Genomic DNA, 21419 nt, shown 5'->3' with positions numbered 1-21419 from the left:
GTCGGACCACACAGTCCACCCATTACAGGTCACGCAACCGGTCACCCTGGACTTGCTTGCCCACACAGGTTCTTCTGTAGCTGCCCCTTTGTTCTGATTCACACACACACTTGGCTCTCTTTGCCAGTCTTTTGGCTTTGCCACAACCTGCTTCTCTCTTTGCCAATCTCTGGACTTTGCCACCATGAGCTCAGTTATGCAGTTTACTTTGTGGTGCTCTTTTCCCTTCACCCTGTTGCTTTCTCACTCTTTCAAAATGTTCCGTTCCTGCTTTACATTGCATTTCAGCAGATTCTCTCTTAACTTGAAATATATGATATTCACTTTTCACCCCAACCTGTCAATTGCACACTGGTTTATTCAGAACTTTCTTATGCTCACCAAAAGCTTTCATTCAGTTGGGTATTCAATAGTTTCCACTACTTGTTCGCTCACACTTTGCAGTAATCATCAAAAACCATTTACTTTGGTTCACAGTGTGTTGCACCTTAATTCTTTTTCATTCAGCATTTCCTTTTTGCCACGTAACAGCCCCACGAGTTGCCCGGTTTGAGTGATCCCTTTTCTTCACTCACCGGTCTCTGGTGTCTCCTTCGGGCGGCTGTCTCCTCCTGCTCGGCTCCGCATACAATTCGTCAGTGTTTGGCGAGCCCCGCTCGCAGTTTGCTTCTCTCTCTCTGCGTGCGTTGCTGGCAGCTCCGCTCGCGTCCCGCGGATGCTGCCAGTGACTTATGACTGAATCCCTTTTCTGGTCCGCAGCTCCTGATGCAGGCAACGACCTGTAAGGCTTCCGATACTGTGGCTTTCACACTGCCCTTCCTGGCCCCGGGGCCACAATTTCTTTCGGGTCTTGCTGTCGTCCTGGTTTCCCAAGAGAACCACCCTCGGCTGCCTCGTATTCCGCAGGATTTTTATCTACAGGCCTCCCTGCTGGTCTGCCCATGTTGTCTCCAGCTAAACCTTTTATACACCTGCAACTGTTCAACAAGTTGCAGGTGTGAGTCACAATTAGTGAAGCATTCTGGACATGCCTGACCCTTAAACCAATCCGTAGGCCTCTTCCTCGTCTCAGTACTGTAGTGGAACGCATGAGAGAAATTGAGGGCAGATGGTTTACAATAGCCTATAAAGGCAAGGGGAGGGTGATGTTGGTTCTCATTTGGAAAAGGGGGATATACATATGGGCCAGCTGAAATGTGTGGAAATAGGGAAGATTGATAATACCCTACAGAAGTAGAGGGCGAGCACAGGGTATTCTGATAACTTCTTAATTTTACCAGGGGTTTTGAAAAAAAAAAGGAAACACCTTGGCTATTTTGGCGCCATACAAATACTCAATAAAATAAATGTGGGTAAATTCTGTAATTAGGTGTTCTTGTTGGGGTTTTCTTCTTAGTTTCTTGATACTGGTATTTGATTTGAAAAGAAGAACTGAAGGTGCGTTAACAGTATCCTATAAAGGCTTCATGGACAGAGGCTTCATTATGGAATGGAAACGTGGAGTACCATGTCTCACCTGATGACATTCTCCTTCCACTCCGCCAGGATCCTCCATCTAGGCGATCCTCCCTCACACATCCACCCCCAGGGTAGCGATTCAAAAGCAATGGCCTTTCCCTGGTCCCCTGAGAGGAAGACCCATAGATGGGAGGAAGCCCTCTGGTTCTTCACATCTCAGAGATATCCAAGTCAGTACAAAGAGCCAGGAGCCAGTGCTGGCTGATTGACTGTAGAGTTAGAAGCACAAACATTTGGAACCTTGCTGCAATCTGGAAGCAGGTATTGATTAGTTGGGGTTTGTTACTGTGTAGATGTAAAGTTCACATGTATGGACAAGTCATACGTGTGTGTGTGTGTGTGTGTGTGTGTGTGTATACACCTACAGACATGTGGGTATTTCTGTTGCTTAGGACATTGTACGGTTTACATTGATTCCTTCGAAAAAAAAGTTTCGAATCACAAAACCCTTAAACAAACTTTCGAGGAAAAAAAAGCTTTGACAATCTATATTTAACATGCAAAAATGCATTTCTTTCTAAACCAATCCATCGACAATAGACATGGACTGGTTTAAATTGAAATGCACTTTCACATGTTAAAAGAAGCATTTCAATGCTTTTTTGGTAACTTTAAAAGGTTACGTGGAGCTGTCCAGTGCTGAAATTTCAGCACTGGCCAGCCCCTTGTAACGTTTTAAAGTTTTTGTGTATATTGGGGCGGGGTTCCCCTCCCCCAGTCCCCCAACCCCCACACCACCCCCCCAACCCTAACCCAAGCTTCAGCCCCAACCCTAACCCTAAACCCTAGCCCTGCCCCCAACTCTAACCCTAATGTAACCCTTAAACTAACCCTAGCCCCAACCCTAACCCTAAACCCTTAACCTAGCCCCAACCCTAACCCTAATTTAACCCCGAAACTAACCCAAGCCCTAACTCAAACCCTAACCCTGGCCCCAGCCCTGCACTAATACTTACCATTACATGTCGATGGCACCATCACATTTTTTTCAACGAAAGTGATTCAATGGAATGGCATTTTAACAAAAAAAAAAATTCGAAGGTTTGCCATTCGAAAGCTTTACATTCGTGAGAAGAACGGGTGTACATATGTCCATGATTCATGCACCACACGTTTTTGTGACTTTTTACAAGCAAGTAGCATGTGCATATTACTTGTTTGTAACATTTGCACTGCATACACTTTAATTACTATAGCACAGTGATCCCCAACGTGTAGCTCGGGAGCAACATGTTGCTCACGGTACCCTAAATTGTTGCTCAACAGTTGCACTGGGCCATGGTGTGAAGGTCCAGTAGCAATATAGCCAGTCCTGGACTGTTTGAGAATGCTGGCCAATGGGCCTGCTGTGGTTCTAGCTGGTTTATTTGTATACATGCAAGATTTGTGTTTGTTGCGACCATGCAAATTATTAATAGGAAAATTGCCTTACTTATTATTGCAGTATCATTTTTAAAACCCTGTCATCTTCAGATAATTTACCCAGCTGGCAAGTGTATTAATGAGTAAAATAATTTAACCATGTTTGTATTCTGGAGAAAATTGTCATATTCAGTTTCCTTGGTACAGCTAGTAGGCGCATAATGGACAAATTAGTGGCATGCATACCCAACTTTCCTTTATTAAATAATGTGCATGCACTGTGAAGTTTGTGTCTGATGCCACCATGCATTATATTTATCAGCAATATCAATTTTAGTGTCACCTATATTTATTGTTACATAGTGACCTAGTGGAAATGTGGTCCTCATTTGATACTCTTCCCATCTGGCACATGGATAATGGGCAGATAAGGTAAATGAATGTGACATTTTTCATAATTACTTTGCACTATATTCAAATCCAATGAATTTACTGTTAATAAGTTTACATTCACAAGCTATTAAATTAATCCAAATACTTAGTTAACACCACCACACCCCTCTATGAAGTGGTTGTCAAATGCTCAAAGTTTTGACTAATGTTTCCCACTAAGTCTTGTGCAGAATCCCTTTGGGGCAGATAAAATGAGCTTCAAATCCTCCAGAAAGGTGTGATTTGTAGTCCTAACCACTTTTAACCACTTTTTCACAAATGCAACAGGCCTCTGGAGCTTTAAAATCCACTATTTGCCATTACATGCCAAACGTAATTCTTAGGAGGTAACCGCCGAAGCCCCAGTAAAGTGATCTCTAAAGCCTACCAAGTAATGACCAGTATTACTCAATCAATATTTATTTATTTAATTGTATTTCTCCATTAAGTTTGCAACATTTAAAAACATGTATCATACTTGTCATAAAATGCACCTAGAACAAGCCCAAAATAAAAAAAGCAGCTTTAACATATTCAAACAAGCTATATATAAAACGCTGATCGTTACAATTATTTATATAAAACAAGGCTCCCATGCATGTCCACGCTTATGCAAAACAGAGAAACTATGACAAATAAACTGAAAATTAACCAAATCTTTGCCTCCTATTTTGCGGCCACACTTTGTGCTTCACTCGCAAATATTCTTAATTTATTTAGGGGTGGGTACATTTAAACATACCATTAGCATCAGCCTCCTGCATTCTAGGGATCTTATTTCACAGATTTCACCTTGCCATTTTGTATGCGTATGTAAATCTGTTTATAAAGCCAAGGAGGGCAGCTTATGTATATTTTGGACATCTGCCTCTCCCCCCATCGGACAGGCTCTTGCTTTAAGAGCTATTTTGAGATGACTTAGTGTGCCAAATTTAGTTATATCCCACCCCTATCCAAATGGACAGTGCCTTATAACCCCCCTACAACAAGTATTTATCTTTACCAGGGGGGGCTGCAATCACACTTGCATTGAAATTCACTTTATAATTAGCAGAAAATCTCAGATGTGCATAAAAAAAAGAAGTAACAAATCTTAACTGTCCCGACACCTTCAAACTGAAAACCACCAATTCGGCTCATAAGGCACTACCAGGGGTCTCTGCAGGGAGACCTGCTATTTGGCACATTAATTTATTTTGCAACCCTCCAGGACATGACAATGTTCAGTAAGGAAATTGGCCTATAACTGTGGGGGGCTTGTGGTCCAAAGACTACTTGTCCAAGGTAATGGCATAACGCCTGTTTTAAGAGCTGCATTACACAAAAAACTATTTGGTTTCCTTCGAAAAAGCTCCCATTGTTTCTCAAATTCTTTTGGCAATTGTTATATGCAATTTTGAAACTATAACTCTGACCAGCAGTGTACACACCACTCATTAAATCATGGTTCAATTTTCTTTTCGAGATTCCACATTCTGCATTGAACCATGCACATCCCTTTCTGTAACCTGGATTTCCTGAACCTGGGGACGCCGTTTGCCAATAGCTCTGTCCCGGATAGTTTCAACCAAAAACTCAAACTAACACTTTGCATTGTGGCCTCTGAACCGTTTACAGTTTTTAGAGAATATCTTAATATCCTGTGAATTAGTCATTCTTTACAATGCCTTGCCAACCAGCACCTGTGGCAGTCAGACAGCTTCTTCGTGGTGCCACTCTTTGTTCAATCAGAAATGCAAACACATTTCGTAACATTCCTGAAGAAAAAACAATACACAATACAGTAATTAAAGATGGTGTAACAGTATTGCTGACGTTGTATGCTTAGGAATGCAACTTTTGCCATTAAAGATCCCAGAAAAACCCTGGGCAGAATCCCAAAGTACACCTGAAAAATCAGTGCTTCATTTGTGACCAATTGTACTGTCCAAATATTTGCACTGCATTTCTTTAAAATATTTTGCTCGAGAATCAGAAACCCCTGGTAATGTTTGTTTAGTCCTAGTATATTTATGAACAACTTGACTTATCGTATGTGTGATAAAAATGTCCTAATGACCACTTAATTTCCTTAACATTTCCTGTAAACAACCACTTAATGACAAATGAAGTTATATGCCTTGCAAATTTCCATTATTGGAATAATATGTAGTCTAGATGGCTATAAAGTTCTGCAAATTAGAATGTTCTATAAGCAGTCTTAACTTTATTACATTTCTAATTTGTGTTGCAATCATTTGGCCGGCAACTGAGTGCTAATATAATCCGTCAAAAAATGGATGTTGCTCACCATTTCATTTGATATGCACATTTTTCTCATTGCGCACAAAAGGTTGGGGACCCCAGCTGATAGCACTTAGGCATTCTAAAGATATGAGGTGAACACTTTTTAATTGTATTGTATTTATTTGTATTTATCATATTTTTGAAGTTTTACAGCGCTCGAAATTGCAGTGAAACAGGTTTGAGGCATGGGCTGATGGGGAAGAGTGTAAGGACCCACAGGTAGGGGGTTACAACTCTCAAACAACAAATCAATCATACTGCCTTATGAGCCTTCAGTCTAACATGACAAGGAACACAAGCACTATACAAGGGAATGGACGAACCAGGCTTCCCTCATACTCTCAGAAGGTTCGGGCTGGACCAGTTCGCAGCAAGGCCAATAAGGTGTTTTTTAAGCTTATAACAAGCCTCCCTGTCGATGTCCATCACTCGGACATGTTTTTTCTGGTTCAGCTTTTTTTATTAGCCATGCCTCAACGAGTGTCTTGTGGTTATGTTCTGATATGATTTCCTCTATTTTGTTGCAACTTCTGGACCCCACCCCTTTGGTGACTTCTCCTCATTGCGTTTTCTTTTAAACTTCGGGTTAGATAGCAGGTTGAGGATCTAAAGTTTTTTTGTTGCTTCACGTTACACAGACTTGTCTTAAGGTAGTTTGTCCCCACATTCGGTAGGGGTTTATGGCCAATGCATATTGTGATCCTTTTTTTCATAGAGTGCCACTGTAGACTTCAGAGTCAGTGTCATTGCATCCTATGGTTTCAATGTGAAGATGATCCAGGGTCCTTCCTTTAGAAGTAGCGTAAACTGGCAGAGCAGATATTTGCCGAGCCCATCCAGGTAGAGTTGCATGAGTCCAATATCGACAAAGACAGGGCTCTGAATCTGCAGCGGCATTTCTAAGTGTTTTAAAATACATTCTGTAGAGTGGTTGGTGATTTTATATTTTCAATGCCAAGTTGATATGTGAAATTATATTGTCAAATATAACTCCCAAGGTATTGTATTTTAGAGCAAGGCTGGGTCAGCACTTTCCGGTGCCCAGGCAACGTGAATCAGTGTTCTTGGTTCAGGTTCAGGTAAACCAAAACAGATGATCTCCATTTTCTCATCAATCAAACACAAGCTATTTCCTATTATCTAGTCTTATATACTTTGTAGGAAGGAAGAATTTGGAGTGTTGCCTGCTACCTCTGCATTGGCAGCAACTTTCAACCAAACATGGGAATCATCACTGTGCATTTTGAATGTGGGGGTGAAGGATTCCAACAGATCGGCCAAAGGCACTGTCTAGTATGTTATGTTAAGTGTTTTGTACTGCTCCAGTCATCACATCAGTGGTCTAACAGTGCTAAACATTGTCTGTAATGTGGCATATTTTGACCCCCCCGCCCCTGCCAGGGCTATGCAGACCTTAGTTTGCAGAGTAAATAGGAGCCAGCAGAAATTACACAAGCAATAAGACTTTGTAGAGGGTGTGTAGGGAAGGGATGAAGCTTGAGTAGGCATTTGCTAAAGCATCAGCGATGACCGGTAGAAGCCTAGCACTGACCAGAAAAGGGCTAATGTCCAAAGCTTCTTAGAACAAGCATGTTACCTGTGAGGACAAATTCTATTACTGAAATTAGTCAGTAGATGGTTAAATGATGGGCTTGAGGTATGTACCCTTGAAGTATGGAGCCTTGTTTGCCTGATGGCTGTTCCCATAACCTGTGGAGGTGACAGAGCCCAAGCTGACAGTGTGCAACGTGAATGTGGTAGACACCAAGGGCAAGAGGAATATGGAGAGTTGTTTCTCAGAATGTAAGTGCCATATCTATATCATTCAGTATATGCTCTGTGATGAATTGAGGAAATTCGTTCCTTGTCTACATAGCGGGCTCCTCCGCTACCCCCACAAGGCTAGGTGGGGGGGTGGGACGAAGCAAGTGGTACCTCACCAATAATCATGAATTAACCAAATTAGTAATGTTGGAGGGAGAAAAAAACACAAGTCATTTGAATGAAAATTATTTTCGGTTTTCAATCCCCCGAACATTTATGATACCCTGCTTCTCCCAACCCCTTACTTAACTGTGGGTGGCACACCTACTTATGTGCCACCGTCTCCACAACGGTTCTCTTCACTTCCGTGCATGGGAACCGGCTGGCCACGGGGTCCTATTTTAAAAAAAATCTTTTTTAATTTTATTATATCTGGAGCAGGGGACACCAATGCCTTTATATTGAACAGCAGTGCGGGGGACAGCCCCACTCCCCTTGTTCACTATAAAGGCACTGAATGGTAAATGTATTTGACATTTTTGGCTGTTTTTTTTTTTTGTACCGCCGAAATTCCAAAAAATGTACCATTCTTTTTTTTTTCTCACTTAAATCTGCGGATACCGGATCTCACTGGGAGAGACTCCCCCTCAGGGGACAAGGACTCGCATTCCTTTGAGGAACTCCCTAAGTCAATTCACTTGATGGCATACATGGGACTATGTAACACAGCAAATATTTCCAAGTACAGAGACTTGACTGCAGAGAAAGTTAGTGTGCTATCATCAGGAAGAAAGAGAAGTTGTCTCTTTAAATGGAAATCACAAATCCAATGCGACGAGGAAGTTAAAGAAGGAGTACTCAAACGTGAGAGAGAGGAGAAAGGCACACATACTGAAGCAGTGGAGGTGTCCTGGTAGTGAGACACAAGCAGGAGGCGGTGCCAAAGGGCAACGTGGAGCCTACGAAATCCAAAGTTGCCTGGGACCAGCAAAGCAAATGGTGGAAGCCTGGCGTACGGGAGAGAAGGTCTAAAGCAGAGACGACTGGAGTCGGAGATTCAGTGGTGGCGTGACGTGTTCGTTGTGGTGGGCAGGCTGCCCGTGAAGTGTTGCTGACACCACCCCGGGGAAGCCACAACAAATGGCACACCTTACCGTCGAGATACAGAGAAGCCTGGAGAAAGAGTGAGAGTCGTATGATGAGGACGCTGGCGAGAACAAGCCGAATGTGAGACAAAGAAGAGAAGATCCAAGGCCCATAAGAATCCTGCAGACGTTCCTGAACAGTATGGAAGGTAACTGGGAACCTGGGAAAAATGGGAGGCCAAAAGGGGCTCATCATATGCTCCAAGAAACCCGTTCAAGTAGAAGTGAGAAAATCTTCGAACCAGAGTTAAGAAACAGGAACTGCCTTAATGAAAGAAAGAGAATACTAGGCATCCCTGAGAGGGAGATCAATAAGACGAGGATACCACTACCCTGGGAAGAGGGGAGAGTTAACCCTCAGAGTCAAGAAGTGGAATATAAGAGAGAAAGAATATGATAAACTGAAGGCCAAAGATGCTTCTATGATAAGTAAAACACAAGACAAAGCAGACCAGGAAAGGCTGACCTATAAGTCACCAGAAAACAAGAATCATCCAGGAAACTATATTTCGCCAGTTTATGCAAAACTCATTAAGATTGATCAATGGATTCGACGAGTCAAGGAAAGCCATTTCTAAAGAGGAAAGAGAAGTCGACCATCTCATCTGTGAGCTACACACCCTTATAAGAAAATTCACAAAAGACTATTTAAAAATTGCATATTAACAAGAAGCCTAAAGACTAAGAAGAGAAGCTTTGTGAAGCACCCATCAGGAGAAGGGAGTCGTTCTCCTGACCTTAATTTAAGTTGGTGGTAGCATCAGTTAGCATTAGATTTTGGACAGCAGACTTATTCCTTTTGGACCTTAACAGACGACTGACAAGCACCTTGGTTATTCATATAGATAGGGAATAATACCCCATAGCCTTTGGAATAGTTAGCCCTTCATATTCACTGGCTTCCGGTGAAGAGCCGCTTAAAATTTAAAATATTTTGCATGGCGCATCACGCCCTTTTATTTCTCTGGGACGGTCTCTCTTCAATCTAATCTTGACCGATTAGGTACCTTTCGCAAGCCTTTCACTCAGCCTCTCGTTTGTTGAAGGTTTTGAGATTCCATAAAGTACAAGCAGGAGGGTGCTCCATTGTTGTGGAATTTTCTCTCTATTAATATCGGGGAGATTTTCGGATCACTTGCTTTTCAGAGAACTCTCGACATTTCTGTACTGAGGCGGTTGTATCTGTGAATTTTTATTATTGCTGCCAACGCCCAGATGCCTTTTGGCCTTGGTTCCCGCTTAATAAATATTATTACATTACATTATTACATTACATATTCTTTAATAAATACTCCTCTTCTCCTCTTCCTTCTTTCTCCCTCTACCTTGCTAACCTATCCCTCTCTCCCTCCTTTTTCCATACAGCTTACTGACTGGCCACTTGGTGCTCCTCAGAGTCTCATAGGTCCCTGGCACTCTCGCCAGTCCTCTCACACTCGCCTCTGGGCCATGCACTTGCCTCACCATCACTGCACTTGGGGAAATTACCCAAGAGAGTGGCTCTTTCTGCACTTACCCCAGTCTTCACCGACTGGGTGCACTTGGAACCCCCCCCACCCCCGACTCCCATGTCTTGTCCCCCCCTCCGGGTCTCCCCTCCCCTGTAACCATCTGTGCACTTGCGTGATCCTAATGCAACTTGCCTGGAGATTGTCTGTCTGTTTCCCCCCTGTCCTCACTCCTCAATTGCACTTGGACAAACTGCAGAATCATCATTAGACCTACTTGCTGTTGTCTCAACTGTTAAATGTATTATATGCAATTACTCTACCTGTGCAGACTATTATCGTTTCAGAATTTCAAGGTCTCTGAACGACTGTTGTTTTTTCCCCATGCTCCCACCCTCCTTGAGCGCTTTGGAACACTTGCCTTGTGTATAGGCGCTTTATAAATAAACATTACCATTACCTTGCAAATGTCCTCCAAGAGTATGTGTCCTTCATATCTGCCACATCTCGTAGCCGTCTTTAAGGACTAGATCAAGTTTGGACATTGCTATTCAACTGGGCACCTTTTCATGTTTTCCTGCGTTGGTCTTTAGTCACTCTATCTGTTGGTTATGATTGACCATGTCCTAAGCTATGGAGAAATCCAGTAACACCAGTGGAATTGGTCTGTGGTGGTCCATGGGTCCTGAGGCATTCTGCGCATGTAAATAGTAGGCACCTCAGTTCTCCAATGGGGTCAAAAATCTGATTGGTACATATGGTGCCAGCGTAAACACATGCTGTGTATGAGTAGGCACGTCTTTGTTGGGAGGTAGATGAATACATAATCCATAGCGTCAGGCCCCTCCGCTGCATCAATACCGCAAAGGTGAGAGACGTTACTCACTGAGACAGCCGTTCCGCCGTCATCCCCCACAGGTACAGCAGGGTCTGGGAACAAAGTGAGTTGAAGATGGCAAAAGCATTCAAACTAACGTTGTAAAGGTAGAAAAACATACACTAGACACAAAACAAATATGCACTCCACATGAAGAACGTGAACAATAGGTGATACATGCATTTACACATGAAGACAATTAATATAGCATCCACAGACATGAAGAACACTAACATGACCAATTTATAAGGTGAAAGCAACATGAACGGCACGCGAATATAACTTGCAAACATAGAAGCAAGAGTGTAGTTGGGTAGCCATTTTATTAAAAATGGAAGCTGCATCATGTCTCTGAATGAACAGAGGCCTCAAAGCCTTGGAAAATCTCAAAAGGCTGAATCCACAGAAATGCATATCAGTGCAAAGCTCAGACGGTAGCTGGATACTAGAGCCAAGCTTACCATGAAATTAGGGCAGATCAGAATGACTAACAAAGGCACGAGATAGAAATTCCCAAGATGCAAGCAGTATACTTCCAAATTAAAGTTTTAGAATAGCACAACCTTTCATGGTCAGGTGCAGTACAATGGTAAGCCAAACGACTCCATGAAGAATAACTCGGTGTCCGCAGTGGCAACAGAGAACAAGACACAGACATTAATATTAGCTGAAATCTCAATAAATAGAATGTAAATCTATTTCAAACATGGTCCCATTACACGTGACCCATAGTTGGAAAACACTGGCTATTCATTAGAAGCAAACACAGATGGGACACCTACTGTACTCCCCAAATGCACACATTGACATAAGGCACCAGAAAAGACCAAGCACAAAGGGATTGCCTGGTCTCATGTCCTAAGAACGAGGGATGTTAACTTTTAATTGAAGGAAGAATGTTCCATGGGCCTCTTTCCCCCGACTTTATGTCCGACTCGTATTCTGATGACCTGTCAAATGTCCAAGGTTGGTAAGCAATGTGCCAACCTATCAAAATCCTTAAAGACATGCCACCCATCAAGTAGTATGCGAACTAACCCATTGATGTGAAGATGATGTAGTTGAACCTTATCAATATAGGGGTGGTTCCAGGTGGAACCATCAGATAGTTGTAACCCAATGAACTGTTTAACCTGTATGGAATCTAAATGTAGTCAAACCCAATAACATATCCATGTTCCCCGTAGGTTTTATGAACTGAGATTGTTATGATGTCATCTATGATGAGTTTGCAGTACTTAAGTAATTGTTTTTATAAGTATGTCAAGAGCAACGAGATTTCAATGCTTGTCCCAGCTTTCTTTTAATGCGAATAAAGTTGAGTTTTGTTGTGCACTTTGTCTACTCTGTCATTGAGTCTGGTTTGGGTTGACTGTTTCCTGTGGATTTACCTGGGACTTTTGGGCTACCTTAACATCTTAAGGCGAAGCTGTGGAATCCCATCTACAGAAAACTCTTAATGGGGCAAAGGATGTTGCAGATGATGTGTGCATCTTGGTCTTGGACAAGGTGGTAGTAGTCCTTTGAACAGCAGATGTAGACCTTTTGTACCGTCAACGGGGTCATCGACAATGAAGTAGTTCATCTGAGCTGTGGACATTGACAAACCCATTTACGTTGACGAAGCCGTGGACCGAGTGGTGGACTTGACATATTTATGGGCCATCGGCCAAAGTAGCATTGACTGGGTAGATGAAGTAGACAATGGATACATTTTGGTCACTGATGTCGACAGACCAATGGAAGTCATGGACAAGGAACACTTGGTCATCAAGGCCATCCTTGATGGTGCCATTGACAAAGTCGTTGAAGTGGCCGTCAACGAGATGGCAGCCAAAGCGGGGTTGACCTGTCCCTTTTTCACCCTCTTAGCATGGCAAGATTCCTCATGGGACCTCGCCCTCTTGGAAGAGGGAGTATGCTCCAGCAGTCCGCTCTGATGGACAGAGGCTGAATCAAAGGCCACCAACCTTCTGTGACGGTCCCTTAGCATTTTGTTAGAGTAAGAGTGGCAAATGGAGCAGTTGTTGATGTTGTGGTCCGGGTACAAACAGTAAAGGCAAGCGTTGTGGTGATCATCATATATTTTTTTTAAATGATTTTATATATTTCATTACAAACTTTAAAAATATATCTCAGCACATCAGTACATTAAAATATCCGTCTAACTCAACATCTTCAAATTAATCCATCAATCTTCTTCTGCGATGTCACAATTCAAAAAGAATAAAGCTTACACCATGGCCGTCGGGTCAAGGTTCATATACATATATAACTCAACGGTACTTCACTTTTCTGTTAAGGAAGTTTCCAATTGTTCTAACTAGAATATGAGTGCAAAAGTTAGCTTTTTATATCAGTCCCTTCGGCCATCATCTTCCACCAATCTTCACCGCTTAGATGAGGTCTTTTACTAATTTCTTTTCCTATGTAAGCTGTTCTAAGATCGCTCAGCTTCTTGCAATATAGTACAAGGTGCTTGAGTGATTCAGTTCTTGACTCACAAAATCTGCAACGGATATCTGCGTTGCTTTCTTTGCTTCTTAAATTCCGGACACCTTTCGTTTGGAATAAGTTTAATCGAAACTTCAAAAAGACCTTCCTTTTTTTCGCACAAGGAAATATTTCTAAGTATTCCGGAAGGGTGTTCATAGATTTTGCTTCCGGGGCAGATTCTGCCATGCATCTATGCTGTGCTCTGTGTTCAGCATTTTCGCACCAATCTTGGTGCAACAGTTTTTTTTAACTGCATTCGGGTTTTGCATTATCATCATAGAAACATCTTTGATATGACCAAGTGGAACAGACCTTGAAGAGGCTTTTCTTCTTGGAGTCTCCCGTAGAGGCAACAAGCACCCCAAAGGCCTCAATGGTGGAAGCGGAAATCTCCCTGGAGGCAACGAGAAGTCGGAACCTGACCACTGAAGAGTGAGTAGAAGCTCAGAACGTCTCCAAATGCAATGAAGAAATATTGAAGACATCGTGAAAGATTAAGTGGCTTTCTCCGAACACTGTACATGCAGTGTACAATGTGAACATGGCTTCCGGGGTGGAGCTAAGGAGGGACCTGTCTATTGGCTGTGGGGCAATATTACCCAAAATGACTCTTAAGAGAGCACTAAAGGGTCAGCAGTTTTAAATTTAAAATGTAAATGTAAACTCTGTTTAATGCTACTGAGGATTGCTAGCCTGAAGCCGGGAATATTCAAACAGCATGTAAATCTGTGAAAGATACCAGTGCTGGAGAACAGCAGTTGCAGGTAAATGGCTTACTCCAACCTCCACATACTGCTAATCGTGCTATAATATAGGCTTTCATGAGCAGGCGGTTGGGCTAAAAAGGACATGAATTGCATGTCCGGTTTGCTAGTCGCTTCCTTGAAGGATCAGTGCTGTAGTGACTGGGGCACCTGCATTATTCGGGCACTTGCAATAGTGCCAGTGCGTAAGAAGATTTATTTTGTAGAAGTAGCTAAGCTGTTTAAGTTCTTTACTGATGTCCCTTTTATGGTGCAATTGACACAATGATGCATGCCTGTTTATTTATGCCACCTCTATCTTTGGTTTAAAAGCATTCTAAATAATAGTATGGTTTGTTTTCAGAGCAGAGATGGGAAGAGTCCACTGCATATGACAGCTGTCCATGGAAGGTTCACCCGGTCGCAGACTCTCATTCAGAACGGTAAGATATGTCTTTTTGTATCGTGGCATACATTTGTGCTGGAGAAGGGTATATATCACCAGTTCGAAATACAGGATTCGAGGTCTGACTCATCTGTTGAAAACCCTGCACACGCGTGGCCATGCCACTGGAAATTGAGTAGTTGGCCCAATAAGAGAGGTACTGTCAACCCGTTCTTGGAAGCTCACTCGTGATCGATTTTCACTGATCCTTCTTGTCATCAATGTTGGTTCCCATCTCCTGGCACTTCTAGAGTTGCTCTATTCATTTCCTGTGGTTTTCAATAGCTTCATGATGGGAGAATGAAGAGAACCAATTACCTCTATAAAACTTCCTAGCAATTGTGCAACCTGAACTTCTCGTATGTTTTAACGTCAGTGTACTTCTGATGACCCGTGGGACACTGGGTTATGATGTGCCTTTTCTTTGGAGATTGGAACTGCATCCGTGCCAAGTATTACAATTCATGGGACACTAATAGATGCTTATAGAAAGTAGTGGTTAATATAGAATTGCTCATTAATGTATGAAGTACTATGTCACAGTCCCGTGCCTAACCTAAGCAGTGGGCGGTGAAGATGTGTTTACCAAGAAGACTGTGTGCCACCACAAGCCACGTGATGCTAGACTTGGGGATGGCGTGAGTAGGATCCCATGGTTACCCTCACTATGCCACCCTTAGGAGCTAGGGAGATCTCCACAAGATGATTCCCATTGGCTATATCCCCTTATAGGATCCACTAACTTATAACTGACTGTGGTTTTTATATCTCGATTACCTATAGTAGAGGTTTCATGCCCAACTAACTTGCCGATACATCTTATTGTTTATGAAATATTTCCTGAGGGTTAGAACATTTCAAATTTCGCTTCCAGGATGTTTGTGCAAATTTCCACCATGTGGGTTTCGTGTGATGCTAATGGATAGAAATCTGTAAAACATGATTGTTTCACATTTTGTATATAAAGAAATATCCAAATAATTTAATTCCACAAGTTCATATTTCCCACATCACTACTTCTACAATCTGTCCTCAGTACCCCAACATACCACGCATGCACAAGTGCACTTGCACGATCTGAATGACAAAAGGCCTAGTAAGATCGTTTGTCTATCCTCCCTCTGTCCCCCCCTTTGTCTTGTCGCACCTAGAAACACTTGTGTACAGGCGTGTTGTAAAGAACAAACAAACATATATCATCAAATCATACTTTAAAAAAATGTTGTGTACATCTTTTTATCTTATACTAAGCAGAACACACACTTCTTCTACACCACCTTCAACAATGGTTTCGATTTCCTCCATGTCACTTTCACTGCCTGAGGTGACTACCTCCCTTTCTGTCACTTTGTTGTCTTTCCCATGGGTTTCGCCACCTCTTCCTGCCGCTTTGATCTTGCCACCTCCTCACTTTCACACTCTCCTGATGTTACCACTGCCTTCACCCTTGCTTTTACCTCCTCCTGTGTCCTTGATCTCACCAGTTCCTTCCTCATTATTTCCCCTCTTCATGCCCTCCACTGCTGCCACCTTTCCAAACCCCTCCACTGGTCTCTCGTTTTCTCCTATCTCTAGCCAGCGGAAAACTTGGGCCCCCTACTCCCCAAACCCACATTTGCTTAAAGGGCTCCCTGGGTTTTCTAATGCGCTCACTTGGCCGGAATGTAAGAAAGTGGTTGCACCTGTGTTTAATAATTGTGGCCTGGTTGGGATTAGTTTCTGCTTCTGGGTTGGTCTCACTTTGGGCCTAAGGGCCGGCCCAATTGTTTATTTGGCTTGTGTGTGAATTATAACCTACTTAATCTCTGGTCAAATTTTGTACAGCCTTTGTGTACAGTGAATGCTAGCTTGTGGGTAAATTAATTGTATCTTAGCAAGGGAATTCTTGGGTAGCAGACAATTAATTGGTAACTTTATATCCTCTGTGTTTAAATAGGTGGCCAGGGAGTCTGTGATTTTTCAACAGTGTATCAGTTGTGGGCTTTGGAACATTGCAGACAACCAACATTGTATGCCGGGTGGGGTCTCTGGCGCCCTTGTAGCTATAATTCAGGGTTTGGAAATTACTTCCCTTGACACTGCCAGTCGAATTGTAAGTGTCAGAACAGGCATTTCTAATGTTGCCTGATTGAAATTGACTAGGGCTAAAATACAGTGTCTCTTTTACTCCACTGTAACTTTGAGTTTACTTAGAGAGTCAAAGCTCTCTGTATTTTTGAGGTTCTCTACAACTGCCCTGCGTAGTCTTTACAAGAGAGTCAAGGCTATCGGGACAGTCCTGACTTAACTGGCTAGTGAACTTGGGAGGGTCGTGGCCCTCTGGAGAGTCAAGGAAGTACTGGGATTGTCCCCTGCCCCATGACTGTAACAAGGGGAGGGTGAGCAGGACGTCCTTCCCTACTGTCTTTGTGCCAGACTTCCACATGTCCAGGCTGGTACCCAGCCCCTTGAGTCACACACTTGTAATAATAATGGTAACTGTCGAACATCGCTGGAGACGGGCACTTGCATAACCAAAGGACAGCATTCACAGAGAATTTGCATGGGTGTTGGATGTTACTGAGCTTCACTTTAGATAGCCCGAAGTCTGATATAGTGGGGAGGATCTTAGTAGGAGAATTCAGAGATTGGCACTCGTCATGAGAAACCACCCTACTACTCCCTGGGTGCAGAAACACAGGAAAGGGCTGGTCGCCATTTCCATTGATCAAAGAGCAAAACAAAGGATTGCTGTCGCAGATCGAGAGAGGCCTACGACAGTCACTGGTTTCTCACCTACACCAGATTTTTAATAGATTTGTAATGCGGTTTGCACCATTTCTTATATTCACTTAAATAGTCAAGAAAGAAATGAACAAATCATTGTTAAGTTTTAATAATTATTTAGGCGGATGGGATCTTTAGAGAGAAATGGAACATGTGAATTGTGAACTTCTCGGTTTTCCAGACATTATATTTTGCCACGAGCATTGGAAGTGGAGGTGGAAATTGTTCTTGTAGATGACACATTAAAGGCCTATGTGTTTATTTGTTTGCACTTTAGAAATGGTATGGTATGCATTCTAGTCCCTCAAATGGTTCCCCTACTGCCGCCAATCAGGAGCGTCCCTTTATCGCAGGGGAAGTCTTTCAGCCCTGGGCTCTTTAGAGATGCCATGCTCCGCCTGTTGTCGACTGGTGAAATAAACCTACAGATGCAGCGAGGCGTTCCGATTCCCAGTCTGACATTGATGGTGTTTGGGCCCGCTGCGGATACAGGCGTATCCTTTGTCCTCGCTTATGCTACTAATTTGCCCTGGAGGGAGGCATGTTCCAGCTGCTGCCATAAAACGCTCCCACAACTGGGAAGGACAGATGGAAGTCAGCGTTTGAGAAATACTAGCTGACATATATGAGTACCAAGTCGCACACGAAATCGAAATGTCACCCCGTGTTTAAATGTCTATTCCAGGAGGAGAAATTGACTGCGTGGACAAGGACGGCAACACCCCTCTACACGTTGCTGCGCGATACGGACACGAGCTGCTGATTAACACCCTAATAACCAGCGGAGCGGATGCTGCCAAGTAGGTTCTCTGATATGTATCCTTCTTAAATCATTGTATGTGAGCTGCCCTGCTTAGTCCATTGCAAGAGTGGTTCCATGCAGTGGTGGAAATGGAAAAAATGTGGTGGGGGATCCCACAATGCAGGGGCGGGGGAGGAGTTGGGGGCACAGGGGGCGTGGTCTAGAAGGGGCGGGGTTGGTAGTGGCCATCCGATCAGATACATACTTTAAAAAAGAAAGAAAAAAAAAGCGCCCACAACGCAACATTGCCTTTTACCGCCGACCAGGGCTTTAAGTGGGCTGGAGCCTGCCGGGCTCAGCCCCGTCAGGCTCCGAAATTTCGTTTTGAGGCGGGGTCCTGTGGGGCCCGCTAATCTCCCCTGCCAGCCCCGGCCACCACACGAAAAAGAATTTTTTCTGAAGCTCTTGCTCGTGTGTGAAAGCTTCAGGCTCCAGAAAAAATTGCCTTTCAGCCATAATGGTGGAGCCGCACCTGCGAGGCATCCCTTTAAGCAGGAGATGCCCGTGGGCTGGCGCCACCATTATGGAGAAAACGTGAGGCCACTGGAAGCTGAGGCCGTTTTGCTGAAGACTGAAAGTCGAGGGAGTTTCAGTCTTCAGGAAAACGGCCTCAGCTTCCAGCGGCCTCACCCTTTCAGTCTTAATGCTGACGCTGCCCCTACCCAGCTGGCAAGGGGCAGCGCCACCATTAAGGCTGAATAGGCGAGGCCCTGTCCCCTGCCAGGCAAGCCTATAGAAAATAAATGCAGAGATCAACACCCTCTCCCCTATGGGGAGAGGGTGTTGATCACTAGAAAAGGATGCCTGGCAGGGGTGCCAGTGGCCCATTGAGCCAGGCTCGTCAGGGGAGCGTGGCCTAACGTGCCAGCAGGACCCTTGCAGTTAGGCCACACCCCCTTGATGAGCCCTGGCTCATTTTGTAGTGCCAAAAAAAGAAAAAGAAAAAAAAACGCCCGCGACGGCAGCATTGCTGTTTACCGCCGGCTTTGGTGTAATGCACAGTGCTCGCTACATGTACAACTGATTCCTTTCAGTTGTACATGTAGCGACCATTGTGCATTACACACCAGTGCCAAAACCGACAGTAAACAGCAATGCTGCCGTCACGGGCGCCTTTTTTTTCTTTTTCTTTTTTACAGCGCGATTCATAGGCTTGGGTGGCTGACTCTGGCCAGATCCCGAGATCTGGCTACACATCTGGTGCCGGATCTCGAATCCGCCGAGAGCCGGCCCAATGACCAGCACTGGTTCCATGTGTTAAAATCGTGGCAAAAAAGCTGACGTTTTTCCGCCACAATCCATGAAATAGATGCGGGGGACAGCCCTGCATCTCCTGCTCCCCTAAAATGGTATAATGGGTACACTTTTACCGGGTCAAAACCACGGCAAACATTTCTTTACAGACAACTTTTTTGCCGCGATTTTAGTATTGCACACCGCAAGAATTTAGTACTGCCTAAGACACCGTTCCTCTACGATTGTTTACGTACTTCACTATACTTTAAATTCACTTGCCATAGTATAGTGGTGGCCCGAAAACAACATTCCGTACAGCACGATTGGTGCAAGTTTTAGGTCAATGGCAATCTAGGGAAAGAATGTACAACGATTGATACAAACTTGGCTAGCGTCGAGAACTTTGTTGTGGGATGTAAGCTTGGGGGGCTGGTTCAAACCATTGTTTAAGGACGTTGAAAAGCGAATGTGAGGGGGGTTCAGTTACCATTGTAATCGTCAGTGGGGATCTAAACACTGTTGGAGCTAAAAATGTCAAGAAAAGGGTCAGGTGTCATATTAAAAACCTCAAAATGTTTTTTTTTTTCTCTTACACCCAGCTAATATAATTGCAAGTCTTTCTAACCAACGCAAGGTGCCTTGGACATGGCACACTCTTGTAGCACTATCCCATATGTTTTGTTAGGGGAGGAAGGATAGCTCAGGGGCAACGTGTTTGTCTTGGAAGCAAGTTTGAATCCCAAGCCTGCACTTCAAAACCACTCGCTGGTTTTAGGCACATTAAAAATGAACAATAAAATAAATTATTGAAGTTATTTATCGTTTCGGTCAGAAAGCATTACTGGACATTTTTGTCATGGCTGCGCATAATCTGAAATTTCAAATGCATGGCCAAAAATGCCCTTCCAAATTATTCAGTGTTTTAATGCATGGTAATGTTATGTTATCCAGCATTTGTACTGCCGCCTTCACCATCCTAGTGGCTTTTGGAAGAGCGGAAATGGCGTTAGAGTTGGAACAGATAGTAAGACAATGGACATGCATCTTCAAATATCGGATGCTATCTCAAACCTGGATGTACTGATCACTTCTCATTATTTGAAAGAACAGAGTATGTGCCAGAAAGTATGAGTGCATCAAGCATTGATGACACATAACTGTTCACTCATATATTGTTAAGCAGCAGACTTTCATTAGGATGTGTCATTGCATAGCAATGACACTGATTTGCCAAATGAGGACGACTTGTCCTTCAAGCCATTTGGTTATTTTGTTGGAAACCTTTATCCTTTGCTCCAAACCTGTTAATGCCCCTGTTTAGATGATTACATAGTAATGTCTTTCTGTAGATTGGGGCAATTTGGAAGACCAGGAGCTACACACCTTTGCGTAGTAAGCCACCTTTATTTGATACATTTTTCATATTGTGATCTTTCAATTTTGCCCAACAATGCACTGTGGAATTACCGTTATTTTTTTTTTTATGTTCCACCCTGTCGCATCATCACACAAAAATATCTTTTATTGGAAACTAAGTTTGGAAAGAATCGTGGTTCTGAATGATTATTATTTGAATGCACAGATTTTTATTTTTGGCTCATCAATACCTCTTATGTGACCCTTTCATGCAGCCAAAGTACTGGCATAGAATGCTGTATAAAATGATGGCACTCTTTGGTTTTTGAGGGTGGATACTGTGCTTTGATGCTATTTATGTGCACTTTGTTACCCTATTACTTGTTACGTTAAATTGATTTGTTGTAATTGGGCACGTTTAGGCAGCCTCTGCTATCCACATCAGTGGAGACATTACATTCACATATTAGATGGCCATTGTGTCAGTCATTTTGTAAATTGTGCCAATTGTTTTAGTTTTGTATTTGTTTTCATCGAGAAAGCGATATTCGGCTAGGCGAGACTTATTTATGACATGGTTTGTAATTAGTCTTAGTCTCATCAGGAGTGGGGCGGAGCAATAAAAATGCGGTGGTAACACTATTACCGTTGCATTACATCTCTGCCCAATCCCGAGTTTGGGTGGAAAGTGGGCGGTAAAAACGTCCCCTTTCCGCCCATTTGCAGTGTGTCAGGGTCCGGCT

General features: G+C 43.3%; 1 protein-coding gene across 4 annotated transcripts in view; it reads left to right on the top strand.

Annotated features, from left to right (window-relative positions):
- Positions 1-21419, top strand: part of ANKRD44 (ankyrin repeat domain 44) — a 1456106-nt gene that overhangs the window by 582427 nt on the left and 852260 nt on the right. For all 4 annotated transcript variants that reach the window (XM_069615728.1, XM_069615729.1, XM_069615727.1 and 1 more), the window contains exons 9-10: positions 14436-14514; positions 17968-18082. In XM_069615728.1, coding sequence (XP_069471829.1) covers positions 14436-14514; positions 17968-18082 — 194 coding nt within the window. The remainder of the gene's footprint in view (positions 1-14435; positions 14515-17967; positions 18083-21419) is intronic.

Source organism: Ambystoma mexicanum, chromosome 9 (assembly GCF_040938575.1).
Source record: "Ambystoma mexicanum isolate Mex_15411 chromosome 9, UKY_AmexF1_1, whole genome shotgun sequence".
Lineage (NCBI taxonomy): Eukaryota > Metazoa > Chordata > Amphibia > Caudata > Ambystomatidae > Ambystoma > Ambystoma mexicanum.
Note: the sequence above shows the minus strand (reverse complement) of the source record. Positions and strands in the feature narration are given on the sequence as shown.